At 36.8% G+C, this 14543-nt stretch overlaps 2 protein-coding genes across 6 annotated transcripts in view; one reads left to right on the top strand and one right to left on the bottom strand.

Annotated features, from left to right (window-relative positions):
- Positions 1-35: 35 nt before the first annotated feature.
- Positions 36-3100, top strand: LOC112054726 (caspase-1). Its single transcript, XM_024094603.2, has one exon. The coding sequence runs from the start codon at positions 242-244 to the stop codon at positions 1148-1150; it is 909 nt and encodes a 302-aa protein (XP_023950371.1). The 5' UTR covers positions 36-241; the 3' UTR covers positions 1151-3100.
- An 87-nt stretch (positions 3101-3187) lies between these two features.
- LOC112054727 (GATOR complex protein Iml1) overlaps positions 3188-14543 on the bottom strand; it is a 35690-nt gene continuing 24334 nt past the window's right edge. For 3 of the 5 annotated variants that reach the window (XM_024094604.2, XM_024094608.2, XM_024094605.2), the window contains 9 exons: positions 13104-13175; positions 12070-12268; positions 11312-11417; positions 10334-10561; positions 8918-9078; positions 7061-7229; positions 6034-6265; positions 3759-3858; positions 3188-3420 (listed from right to left, as the gene is read on the bottom strand). In XM_024094604.2, the coding sequence (XP_023950372.2) occupies positions 3220-3420; positions 3759-3858; positions 6034-6265; positions 7061-7229; positions 8918-9078; positions 10334-10561; positions 11312-11417; positions 12070-12268; positions 13104-13175 (1468 nt within the window). In that variant the 3' untranslated portion in view covers positions 3188-3219. Of the gene's footprint in view, positions 3421-3758; positions 3859-6033; positions 6266-7060; positions 7230-8917; positions 9079-10333; positions 10562-11311; positions 11418-12069; positions 12269-13103; positions 13176-13932; positions 13977-14543 lie in introns of all 5 variants that reach the window. The other 2 variants (XM_024094607.2, XM_024094609.2) reach the window with 1 other exon arrangement.

Raw genomic sequence — 14543 nt, 5'->3', positions numbered from 1 at the left:
GTCAATTGACTTTATTTTATTTGTCGTGTGTTTTGTTCTGCTTCTGTGGTCAGTTGACTCTTGTCTTTGTTTTGTACTTAATTTTGATTTGTGTTGCGTGAGCCGTGAGTTGAGTTGTGATTTGTGAAATTATTATTCTTTTGCACTTGTGCACCTGATTCTTGAAATCTCGTTGTGGCGTGGTATTTTTTTCTAAGATATTATAAGAATAAGAGTTGAAACTAACATCCACTCAAAGAAAATGTCTGAAGTGCAAGACAATGGTTTCAGTGAGCCATCATCGATTGAGCCAGAACAAAGACCTAACGGCGGTGGAGATGGTGATGAAGGCGACGCATGGGGAGGCGGAAGTCACGAATCTTCGTCGGCACGTCGCTATGCTAGGATGACAGTAGACAGAAATGCTGCCTATTATAACATGAACCATAAGAATCGAGGCATGGCAATAATCTTCAATCATGAACATTTCGATATACACAGTTTGAAATCTCGCACAGGTACAAATGTCGACAGCGACAACTTGGCTCGTGTGTTAAAAGGCCTGGGATTCCGCGTGACCGTTCTAGTCGACCGCAAAGCTGATGACGTTAACAAGTATCTTCAGCAAATATCTGAAATGGATCACACCGACAACGACTGCTTGCTCATTGCCGTGCTATCCCACGGAGAGCTGGGGATGTTGTATGCAAAAGACACTCATTACAAGCCAGATAATTTGTTTTATCACTTCACCGCAGATAGGTGCCAAACATTGGCAGGAAAACCGAAAATCTTCTTCATACAAGCTTGCCAGGGCGACAAATTGGATGGAGGAATAACCCTCTCCAATAGAACTGAGACGGATGGCTTGTCTAGTGCATCTTATAGAATTCCCACTCATGCTGACTTTTTGATAGCCTATTCAACCGTACCTGGTTATTATTCTTGGAGGAACACCACCAGAGGTTCCTGGTTTATGCAGGCTTTGTGTGAAGAGCTTCGATACTCAGGTGCTGACCGAGACATCTTGACTTTGCTTACATTTGTGGCACAGCGGGTAGCTCTGGACTTTGAGTCCAACACCCCAGACATGCCGACCATGCACCAACAGAAACAGGTGCCGTGCATCAACAGTATGCTCATAAGACTGCTTGTTTTTGGAAAGAAGTAAAAAATTGCTAGTTGAAACCAAAAAATTATAGCATTTTATCTTATGTTGTAAGCATGGTTTGCCATCTCCATTCCTTGTTCTTTTTATTACATATTAGGATATTCCATTCCTATTTTATTTTGCATAATTTATATGTGTTTTAGATAATTTTATGTTGTAGGATCTGTATAGTCTACAGAATTGATTTGTGGATTGATAAGTCTGTCTGTTATAATCCACAGAAATTGAATGATCTGATTGCTATTTGCTATTGTCAGCTATGATAAGCTAATTGTTTAAAGTTTAGAAATTGATCACCTTGACCACCTTATGGCAAAAGGATGGGGAAAGAGGGAAAGAAGTATATTTTTATGTATTATTTGAGTAGCAAATTAATAAAAGCTTTATCAAATCTAAGGAAAATTAATAGTTTTGTAAATTAAAGAATACACTCGAGAATTAAACAATCAACTATTGAGGTGATTGGATTCTAAACTCAACCAACTTTGCGTGCTTACAAAATTCCTAAACTTATTTCTGTGGGTTGTAATGATCTCACAGAATTTAATGAGATTTTCATTTACGTAATTAGTATATATGAATATTATCTTTATTTAGGATGCATTTTTCTTATTAATGAAAATGAGTATAGGTAAAATATTGTTAAAATTAAATATTAATGCTGAACAAAAATTTATTGCTCTAAAAATAATATAGCTTCAAAAAAATTACTTAACTTTTAGATGTGTCTGTTAAGTAAAAAAGTGCACAAAATATACAGTAAGAATAAGTATCATCAAGATATGAATTTAATTTGAATTGGTTTCAGTATTACCTGATATCTATATTCTATACAGTAAAATATATTGCCTTTAAATGAAGTGCTTAGATTTTAATATTGGGCTCAAGTTTAGATAAAAGTATTAAATGCAATATCAAGCTTTTGTAATAACTTTTTATGATTACTAACAATTTATATTGTGATAAACAAATGATAAGTCTGTTGTTAAACATAATGTACTTAAGAAAACTGCCATTATTATAAATAGATTACAATAGAAAAAATAATAAGATACCCACAATGTTCAATTCAATTAATCAATCCCAGTTCACTTTTATAATTTCTAATATCAATATAATAATTATGTTTAAATACATATCATTCAGTGATATATATTTATGTAAACTGAAAATAAATGATTAAGTAATTATGTATTTTATAGTAATTTTTTAATTTGTTTTGTGTTTTTAAATTGTAATTGAGCACCACATTCAGTTAAGAATATCAAACATTTATTTTTCTATAAATATTATGATTGATTCTAGAATATCTTAAATTACATTGATATTTTATTGATACTTTAATTTGGGTTTGCTCTATACATTATAGAGTAAATATTTTAATGGTTCATGTTTTTAAAAATATTATTTTTTAGTAAAACTAAGTACACTAAAATGTTAAGAATAAGTCTCTTTACTCATACCTTTAATGCATTAGATTAGACAAATGGCATTTATTTGCTGTTTTATCAACTTACCACCTTTTTACTTGTACCAATAACAAAGATAGGCTTGTGGGAGTTGCATGAAGTTTGCCATTTTAGTTTTATACTTACTAAATTAATAATAATAATGATTTAAGTATAGTTCAATCCTTGTTTACCTCACAAAAATAATAATTGGAATGAATTTAAGTATGTGATATCTGTATGACTGATATTAGGGTATGGTAAGATTAGAGCGAAATATCTGTGAAGAGATTAAATATTTATATGTATTAAGGTCCCTTCTAAAAACGTGCCTTGAAAACATAAAAAATAATTTACTTTTTGTATATTTTAGTAGATGGTCTCAAATAATAATAAACTGGATGAATCTCTTCATAGATTTTTGCTATGCAACGAAATGACGTATTTTGTTAAACATTATTTTTGTATTTTGAGTATCTAAGCAATAAATCCCTTCGAAGTTTTTAATTTTTTATTTATCTAGACTTTAAAGGTAGATTACCTCAAGTAGGTGTAATGGAAGTGGAAGTCCTTAATAAAACAACATAGATATTATTATAGTATTAATATATTACAAACTATTTAACAATATTGTCCAGTTGCTTTTTCCCGAAGTTCCCAACATTGATCCCAGAATTGACTCAATCTCTGTTCATGGTTGGCACAAAAATGCTTGAAATCTTTTAGCATTCGTATCTGAAACACTTCATCTCCGGCAGCCGGTGCTTGTGAACCCTTCCATTTCTTGGATATCATGTGATTCCAGGACCAAAGGAATCCCATCTGAAATTAGAGATTAAATTATGCATTTCTTCTATAACTACTACTAGACTGCTATGGTTTTCAAAACCAAACCATTGCCATAATGTCTTAAGATAATTGACGAGGTGCTAAAGACAGAGGGAGGTTTTTGGTTCACTTCCCATCTTTTGGACTATTGTAACCACTCTAAGCACAGATTTTTCAGGATAAAAATTCACATCTTTAACATGATCCATATTCTTTTATAAAAATAAATACAAAAGTGCTTTCACACCAAATTAAAAGTAAACTTATATTTTTTTACTTGACTACTGTGAAGTCAAAAAAGTTTTTGTCTAGGTCACAAAAGTAGGTCTTACCCTGCGACTATTGTCATAGCAGTCTCTGTACTTCACATCGACGTGGCGCGTTATGTAACCCTCATGCGGACTGGGCACCACGTCTGGGTGGACGGGATACCTAGTGGATACAAACAATAATACTTTAATAGCTTCTACTAGGTATCAGTAACTCACTGACATAGCTCAGTGAGTCGCTAAACTAAAGTGGCAATGGGCAGGCCACATAGTTCGAAGAGCCGATGGACGTTGGGGACCCAAAGTGCTGGACCGACCCCGTACCGGAAAGCGCAGTGCACTAGGTGGACCGAGGACATCAAGCGTTGCAGTTGTGCAGTTGCAGAGTTGTGTTTTGAAGTCCATGCAAGAGGCCAAAAGGCCTATGTCCAGCAGTGGACATCCATCAGCTGGTGATGACGTAGCAATAATCAGATGAGCGATCCTAGTGAATTAAGGTTAAGTTAAGTTGGCTTAAGTTATGACAATGTACACATTGAGTGTTATTTTTACATACAACCACCACCAACGATTTCCCATTTCACTCCGTTCCCGCTCCCGTAGGAATACGGGGATAAAATAAACTGTTACTTGCTGACAATATGGCTTTCCATTGGTGAAAGATTTATTGGTGGTTTAGGCGTTAAAGACAAACTAACTAACATTCGAAATTATGATATTAGTTACCAATCTCTAAAACGATTGAACATTATTTCTAAAAATACAGAGCTTTGTTTTACTAAACATTGTAAGTTTATAATTATAATCGCCCAATATGTAACAATTACGTAAGACTCCATCGCATTGGATGTATCTATGAATACTAAGAAGGACGTATGTACATGTACCTATATCAAAAAGTTCATTGCACTCGAGGATGAGTAATATCTATTTATATACACTGAATAGGTAAGTCCACAGCAACCATGACTTTCAATTCTTCTCATTGCGTAGACAATCATGTAAAAATCGATAGCGTTTGAAACCTGTTACACATATTTCAGTATTACAAGTTTGTATCATAAAATACATCGTGACTATCTTTGACGAAATATTATTACACCATAATATTTGGTATTGAGTTATTTTTAGGGCTCGCACACACGGGCCAACGGCCACAAAACCACAAAACGCTGCTACCGGCATATTTCCTGTAGTTTTCATACATTTTATATTGACACGCCGCATGACGAGCCGCATCGGCCACTAAACGCCAACACAAAACGCCACAAACACGCCACTCGCGCGATGATATTGCATGTATGGGTTAAAAAAGTAGCAGCCACTGACCACAAGTGTCGACCACCGGCCACAAGTGGCTGTCGCGCGTTTCAGCTACTTTTGTGGCTGTCGCATGTGGCCCATGTGCGGCGACACTTATTGTAATCAACTTTTCATGCAACATAAGCCTTCTAGTACAAAAATCATTTATTGCCAGAATGATGTAATGTCCAGTTGTCAAAACACACATACACATATATACACACAAAAAAACACCCATACGCACACATACATTCATACATATACAAATCTTATGTTGGCTATAGAAGAGTGAAGACCTGTCACAGGCACCATCTTGCCCAAAAGAAGCGCTAAACAATGATATTCATAAAAACTTGGATGTTTAAACAATAAAGATTTGTATTGTAGGAAATAGTAATCTGAGACGGATATGACGTCAGGTGGCGCAACTTGTTTCCGTAGGGAGTGGGGAGTTAAAGAGGGGTACCGATCGGTTGGCGGTAGTGACTTGCAATGAAAAGCGGTCGTCGTGCGGTCGGCCTCGGCTTTCTCGAGCCGTCCACATTTCTTGTTGTGTATTTCTTTGTGGATTACATGGGATAGGCGATAGAGTGGAAAAGGGGAGTGTCAATTGACTGTCAAGGGGCCCCTTAACCCTACACACTGCGTTCACAAGTGCGTGACTCGTGACTCCACTCAAGGTCACTCTGCCAGTCTAGTGTCTTATTTAGGTTTCAGTTTGATTTGTTAATTAAGTGTTCATTTACACACTGCAGTCGACTGCAGTCGTCGGTAGCAGTTGCCGCTCGTGTAAATGAACCCTAAGTTGCCCTGACAAATTCCCGCTTCCCGCTTCCATCTTAGACTGCATCATCACTTACCATCAGGTGAGATTGTAATCAAGGGCTAACTTGTAAAGAATAAAAAAAATGTGAATAATAACCTATGTCCCATACCCCATCCATAATAATCCATCCCAAACATACCATACCAACATCAACATCCCAACCATAATCCACTTCCGAGTCTGCTAAGAGTATTATTATACAAGTCTCACCTTCCAGCATTGACTAGCTTGTTCACCGGCTTCGCTCTCGACCCCCTCTGCTCCGTCTTCACAGTGGTGGGGATCAGTATGAACATATTCCCCGTGACGTGCACATACAGGTGGTCGCCAACGTCCGCCGCGTGCGAGGTACTCTCGACAGTACATTTGATGAAGCCGAATCGGCCCACGATCGCTTCTTGGAAGAGGAACAACCTCTCCAGCCACGTGTCTTCGGGGAAACCTTTATAAACAGAAAAGTGAGATAACTAGCAGGCCTGAGATGAACACAACGACATTATATCTAGACCTGAGAGTAAGACAAATGTAAACCAATAGCGGCACAATTGAAACAGTGGCGTAGCTTGCCCTGGAGGGTCCCTATATCTAAGATAGTTGGGGGGGGGGGGGGGGGCATTAGACGAGCAGCAAATCCTGGAAATCCCCTTAGCAGTGTTTTTTCTACGGGAAGCACCAAATTAAGTGAGAATGTGGGTTACATTTTACTAATTTTTGCTTTCATACTTAAGGACGGGATCCCCGTATCATTGAATTGAAAGTATTACTCTTTAGTTGCTTTGGGATTTTCTAAATCTGCCGCTATTGGTCGAAAATAATTCTTTTTCTCTTCATGGGCTATGTTCATGATGCGCGGTTGGCCAAATTGAGTAATAATAGAAAATTTTGGACATCCAAAAGATGTATACTCATTAATAATGCTCCCACCAAAACTTGCCCGTTTTTTAATTTATCGGGTAAAAATCGCAACACTAACAACACTAAACGCTCTGCGTCAGTCAGTTAAGAAGTCAGCAAAAACGCTGACTAAATTAATGGGCAATCCAGTAAAAAATAAACACCACATCAGCATTTGTTCAACATTTACTTATTTGACAGAATATCAAACATCGTCATATTACATCGTTAGGTTTTAAGGACAAAACTTTAAGAAGAGATTCAATTATTATATTATAAAAAAATTATGCACTAAATATATCTCACACAGGGGAAAAAAATATATACAAAAACGCATAGATACCTTCAAACAAAGCGCTTTTGCCTCTTAGAAGTGGTTCTTCATTCAAAGGAACGTAAATAGGTCCACGTAGAGGATCCGATTTCTCCGTAAACGGCAACGCTAGAGGATCGGCCGGTATTGGCACCATTTGGAGGCGGCATGTTTGTGCTTTGCGGAACCAGCCGATTATCTACAAAGAATATCATCATCATCATCATCATCATCATCATCATCATCATCATCATCATCATTATCATCATCATCATCATTATCAGTCGATATACGCCCACTGCTGGATTAAAACTCTTGTAACGACAACAAAACAACATGGTCTGGAGCCGCCTGCATCCAGCGTATTGTATTGTGTTTATAAGTAGTATACATAACTTTAAATACTATTTCTTTTTTCTTTTCAATCTTATAACTTTTCAATGTCCACTAATTACATCTTAAAAATAATACATATTTAAATCAAAATTACTATCAAGATAAATTCATATTAAATAATTTTTTTGTAGAATTAGCAACAAATATCTCATCTTCGTATTCATAGATATATATATTTTCATAGACCTAATAGACAATGTAACAAAGTTCATTGCTTTTCATTTCAGTAAAAAAAAAGCGCATGCAGTAGTAATGCGGTAAAATCAATAAAACTGAACAACGTCTTAGAAATGTCGCCCCTTATCGACGGATTTAAGTTTGAACTAACGACCTTTCGACGACTTTGGCGTACAACATACGAAGGAGTACAATACACTGGCCTTTATAAGGAGGTCATCTTAGAGGGTGGAAGTTAAATCGTTTGCTCGTTAAATATACATTTATAGTTTTACGTTAAACAAAATTACTTTATCGCACAACCTTGTACTATTATATTCTTTCTATATAACAACATTTTGTATATATCTACTACTAAGATTTCTTTTTAATATTTTTCATATATTTTTTTAATATGACCAATATTCTCATTCCCCTTTAGGCTTTAACTACCCGAACTCAGAACCGTACACTAAAATGTTTTTCAGATAGCATGGGTACGGTAACAGTCGCCTGTATGACTTTCATAATATATTATCGTTAATCGCGGAAAACTTTCAAGAGTGAAAGCGAACTGTCATCCGTACCATCCTACATGAAACTAACTGTAGTGAATGATTGAATGTGCCATACATTCAATTTTAATAAAGCAAAGCCAATTTCCATTTGCTTAATCCACCGCATCAGAATCCGTCGAGTATTGCTTGAGATTAGCATGAACATATGAGTATACAGGCTGACGACAAACAGAAGAATTAAAAAAGAATTCTTTGATCTACTATTTATATATCGCCTTAACTAATTTTCCGTTGTTTTTTAAATGCAGACAGAAAGAGTTCTGGGTTTCGCGCTCTTTGTAATGTTGAATACTTTTTAGCACAGATAGCAGGCGACCGCAGAGAATTGAGTGGCGTAGCTTGCCTTGGAGAGGCCCTGTATCAAAATTAGTTAAGGGCCCCCCGAAAAATCTCTTTAGGTCAAGATTTACCCTTAACCGCCTTTCACCACAAAGTAAAATTAGTACGTAAATGTTTGTTTTAACATACTCGTATTACACAAGATGTAATTATTAATTTTTGGGTCTTATTTTCCGGCAAGCATCAGATTACGTTATATTGTGGATAGCATTATACTAATTTTTGCTTTCACACGTAAGGGGCCACTATGGTATCATTGATACGGCTGATAGACGGTAGCTACGCTCTTGGGAATTGTGTGAACGAACTAACGCGAGTTGTCCGCGGAACGTTTGTCTATATGCCGATATGCGAGGGCCCTTATTAACGTACCTTTCTATAGACGATCTAGCAACTAACAACATATTAGAGTCCATACCAGCTCGGCGACAATGTTCCCGCTGGCGATGGTCCACTGTATGCACATCTCGTAGGCCTGGTCGGGGCGGAACGTGGCCTGGTAGCGCGCGTGGCCCCACTCTATGCGGTCGCTCTTGTTGTTCACGTCTATGTCCAAGTGAGTATTCTTGTATAACGGCACTGAAAGAAAAAAATATTTTTAGTTATACAAACATTATTGCCTGCCTAATTTATATGGCTCACTGCAAGGCCTGCAGGCCTATAATACGCTCCGTAATATATCTCAGACCAATGTCGACTTTTAGCGGCGGAATAGAAATCTCAGTCACTTTCGTCGTGGTGCACATTAAAGGCCTATAGGCCTAATGCGGCTTCGAATGCCGCATAGAATCGAATTGAGATCGAATTCGATAGAATCAAAATCGAATGCCAGGAAGCAGTTTACATAAACTTAAAGGGCTAAAATATTTTAATGCATAAAGACGGAAGTCTTCAACTAGTGCCTCATCCAGCGATTTCTTGAGGCTCTAAGATATAATTGCTAACTATGTTACTCATAAGTTGAGATTTACTCGGGCAAAAGAAAGCGATTACCTTTACCTTTTTGTAATGAAATAAATAAGTCAAGGTTAAATTTATACAAGACTCGTGCCAATTTACCAAGCACGAAAGGCCAATCGACTTATTTTTATCTGATTCTTATACGGCATAAATACTTCGCAGAAAATGGTGTGGCTAATTTTTCCATGTAAATAATGTAATGTAAGAAACAGTAGTCTGAGACGGATATGACGTCAGGTAGCGCGACTTGTTTCTGTAAATAGTGGGGAGTTAGAGAGGGGTACCGATCGGTTGGCGGGTCCACATTTCTTGTTGTATAATTCTTTATGGGTTACATGGGATAGGCGGGGAGAGCGACTTGAGTGGAAAAGTGTTGCTTAACTACACACAACGTTCACAAGTGCGTGACTCCACTCAAGGTCATTCTCTGTAGGGTCTTTTTGGCTGGTGGGAGTCTTTGGCCGTGGCTAGTTACCACCCTACCGACAAAGACGTACCGCCAAGCGATTTAGCGTTCCGGTACGATGTCGTGTAGAAACCGAAAGGGGTGTGGACTTTCATCCTCCTCCTATCAAGTTAGCCCGCTTCCATCTTAGATTGCATCGTCACTTACCATCAGATGAGATTGTAATCAAGGGCTATCTTGTAAAAAATAAAAAAATAAAAAAAATGGTCTTAATTTGGTTACAGTTTGATTTGTTAATTAAATTATCCTGACAAATGTTGTGAATCATTCAATCACCTTTGCTCGACATTGGTTTTCTTATTGTTTGTAAACCACTTCTGAGTCTGTTAAAAGTATAAATATTTTTCAATTTCGCTGAAATTGGTGTGGCTAATTTTGCCAGCGAAATTAGTTAAGAAGTAAACTTACTATCATCACTCTCCAACTGCATATAATTAGGGTCGATGTTATCACAGAGGAAGGCCGGTATGCCGGACTCGTTGATGACGGGGCTGGAGCCAGAGATGTCTATCGCTCCGGAGGCGGTCTCTGGAGCGAGCAGCGGCGAACGTGGCCCCAGGACTTCCACCTCCATCCATTCGTTCTCGAAGCTTGGGAGGTCACCCAGAGGATTTACGTAATCTGTTAGTTCTGGACCTACAAATGGAAAGTTTAACTATGTCTGATATTTTTAAGTAAGATTTATTACCAACTAGCGGACGCCCGCGATTTCGTCTGCGTAAATTTCGATGTCAACTTTACTTCTAACCCTACCCTGCCCTACCCCTACCCTACCACTACCCCAACCCTACCCCTACCCTACCCAATCCCTACCTCTACCCTATACCTTTGAAATCGGACCAGTAGTTCCGAAGATTACCCCATTTAAAGAATGTTACAAACTTACAAACTTTACCTCTTTATAATATTAGTATAGATAATAATAATACTCAATTTAGCGCGGGGTTCTCATCATTATTGCCAGACGATGGACGTCCACTGCTGGGCATAGGCCTCTTGCAAGGACATCAAAAACACAACAGCAAAAACGCCAGTAGTGTAGTGGATCATGTTTTTAATTGTACATCAAGATACATAATCACTCTGATGAGCCTGGCAAAGGTTAAGTATTAGTTCTGATGCGAAATACAGGTTAACCTTATTATAGATGCCTTAATGCATTCTCCGAAATTGACATAAGTAACGAAAAATATGTCATTTTCGGGAAATGCATAATAAGGACAGACCCACTGACCAGTAATCTGTAACACGAATGTGATTAGTTAAAGAATTACAAAAAGTCGTATATTTTTAAACCGAAACTTTATGGTATGTACTTAGTAGAATTAACCAAATGTTGTTAGGATAATTTTAGACCTTTATTAATCGTTTACTGTCTGGACATACCCTTATTATTCTTCTGCGGCAGAATGTGATACATATAGTATCCCACAACGTAGCGCTTGGACGTGTCACCTGACGCGTGACAAATCATTTTTTCTTGCAGAAGTTTCTGAAAGTGCATTACAGGTTATACTTATCAACAAAATATACGATACTATCTAGAATTTTGGAACCTGTATCCATATACAAATACATATCTTTACTGTACAAATAAGTAAACGAAACAGACTTTATATTAGATTTTATCGGAATACACAGCTGGCATAGGAAACTTTATTATACCTGCATAATAGACCTGGGGACTACTCTGCTCAAGTGACTATGCAAACTTGAGGACATTGGTCCCTAGAGGCCTTACCACAAGCTTTTTAATCCGTTGCGATTACAATATGTTTCGACATATCATATCCTGTGGCGCTAAAATATCGTGACCAACGATATAATCTCGTGAAGTTCTCTTCAGTAGACAAAATTTAACCAATGGCGCAAACGGAATTACCGCTAACTTTTTCATTGCGTTGGTACGAAAGGGATGGGACTGGGATATCTCCGACGTCATTGGACGAAACTTTGTCTATATCTCTCTCTTAGTGGTCGCAGGTTCTGAGCATCTCATGATATAGGTAAACCTCATAATATAAACAATGCTGCGATAACTTTAAGAATTTGTGGTAAGGCCCCGGGTCCGCCAACGTCACTAATCCGCTTATCCCTGTCTGTCAGTCTGTCGATGATACTGATCAAACCTAGAAAAAGAATACCTGCATAATGGCTGGCGCTTTTTCATACGTCATGTTCTCCATATTAGCTTGCAGCCATTGAATGGCGTAAATTGACACGAACGTGTGCGAGGGCAGGCTGACCGTCTGCTGGAGGAAGCCAACACCGAGAGTTGGATGACGCATACGTTCTATGATCTCTTGCAGCGTCGCATTGGCCTTTAGCTTCGGTTCTATCACTCTGTAGAGGAGAAAATTTACCAAATAAATATATTGACGCCTCAATAGCTCAACGGCAAAGGAGCCGGACTCATCACCGAGAGACCGTGACTCGATCCCCTGCTGTACTAATGTTCTACCCACTCCTAACACAGTCTTCTCCAACTAGTTGGAATGTTAAAATTGGTCATATTTAAAAGAAAGTAACAAATAATATTTAAAAAAAAATTGGAGACTCTTTTACATAACAGTTCAGTTTTACATACCAACGAGCTTTTTAAATGTTATTAGGCTACTTTTATTTACTCGTCTGAAAGAGGAGTGTTTATGTATGGGACACCACAACAAATAAGATGTTTTTAGATTCGTCTTAATTGTAAGAGTAGAATAGGATATTATGTAAGTTAAGTAGATATTATTATGCAGTTACATTTAATGATATTTTCATTTCTTTTATCTATTCATTTCATTAGGAAACGAATTACTTAATTAGTAACTTGATGCTTAGAATCTGATCAAATTAGTTTTATACTTTTAAACGTTTGTTTGTTTTTATGCCTGCAACGGACTGCATCCACAACAAAGCCACAGGCGTGCGTTAAAGTCCGCCCGCTCAGAGATTGCGTTTTTGACACCAGTCAATGACAATGTCAATGAGATATTCAAATACATTTTATCAACTTAAATAACGAGCTATAACGTTAAAAATTGAATAATTATGCCAACTTACAATAAACATATGGACTACAACTATTAACAATTAATTAATTAATAAATATAATAAGGTGACATTGACAGGTGTTAGAAACGCAATCCCTGAGCGGCCGGACTTTAGTCATAATTAGAATGTAAGTTACCCGTCTTCGTATGTATCGTCGCATTCCCCAGTCTGAGATTGCGATCTTTCCAGAACAGTTTTAGCGGCGGCTCTGCAAAACACAAACCATTATAAACCTAATTGTCATTACTATTTCAAACGATGATTGATGATGAGCATGTGAATAAAGTATTGTATTGCATTGCGCTGAAGCACCTCAAGCTAAAGAAACTCTATACTTTAATGCAAGAAAAAAGGAAAATGGTGCCAATTTGGTTGTACGTACACAAATATTTATGTTACCTTATCCCTATCTATTGGGAATATTCAGTAAATTATATCTCAGTTTTAATTTTACATTTAACCGAATTAACACCAATAACAATGTTTTTTTGGAATGCCAATAAATTTGAGTAAATGAAGTCCCATATTCTCAAAAAGGATATATCTAAATTTTTATTTTATTGACCACAATCTCACCCGATTAATAATTATGAATCAGTTTTGATATTTTACGAAAATATAATAAATAATGACAACGTTAAATCACTTTTGCTAAATAAAAAACCCATTGAAGTCGTTTCGTTTCGTTGGCCAATAAGCTCATGATGTACAGCGCAAACGGCTGGACAATCAATATAACTGATCGTTGGTCGCGATCTGCATGATCACACACACATCAGGCATGTAAACTTATTGGATGATGAGTCGCTAGTATTAGGTATATGACAAAGCCAAGTATATATTTCCAATTTATATTTTAAGAGTAGGGAATTATACTTATTATTGCGACAAATAGATTCGGTAACATAGAGTAACTTCATTTACTCAACAAAATGTTAGATGAGGAAAGCTTCACAGCTACTTACTTGTTCCCTTGGCTATTATTTAGTGACTTAGTAGGTGATAATTGCTGCAATGAAACATTCAAAAAGGATAAGAACAACAAGCATATAAGAAATAAATCTGGACAAGCTATTAGAAATAGACGGGTAGCAAACAGTTTCAAGAAATTATAGGGGATTAAATATAAGAAAAAATTGGTCTGATATAAAAAAAAGTCAAATTTTGGCGTGGCGTCGATTTATAGAAATAAAGTGTACAAGAAAGGAAGGATAAATATAACCAATCGACAACGACAACATGGGTATCATTAGAGCTATTTACAGAGAAATTAGTCTTATGTTTCTCGAATACGAGTAACAGATTTTCTTTCTAGTCAATCTTAATGTAATTCAATTTATCTCGCATACGACATTTTCTTAAATTAAATATCACACTCGAATTTTAGAAAAAAATCGGGTCACCATCTTTCAATAATAATTTGTTAAAACACTTTAAATATGTATGAAAAAGAACTTATCTTAAAAACCACGCCAAGACTTGACCTTTTTTTGATAAATATATTCAGGGAATTAAACGATAAAAATTATTAAAATATAAATGTGCACTGTGCAACATATAAAGGTACAACTTACAA

Source organism: Bicyclus anynana, chromosome 5 (assembly GCF_947172395.1).
Source record: "Bicyclus anynana chromosome 5, ilBicAnyn1.1, whole genome shotgun sequence".
Lineage (NCBI taxonomy): Eukaryota > Metazoa > Arthropoda > Insecta > Lepidoptera > Nymphalidae > Bicyclus > Bicyclus anynana.
Note: the sequence above shows the minus strand (reverse complement) of the source record. Positions and strands in the feature narration are given on the sequence as shown.

Bases quoted from the DNA above. Each gene is read 5' to 3' on its own strand.
- LOC112054726 (XM_024094603.2), top strand. From the start codon at position 242: ATGTCTGAAGTGCAAGACAATGGTTTCAGTGAGCCATCATCGATTGAG.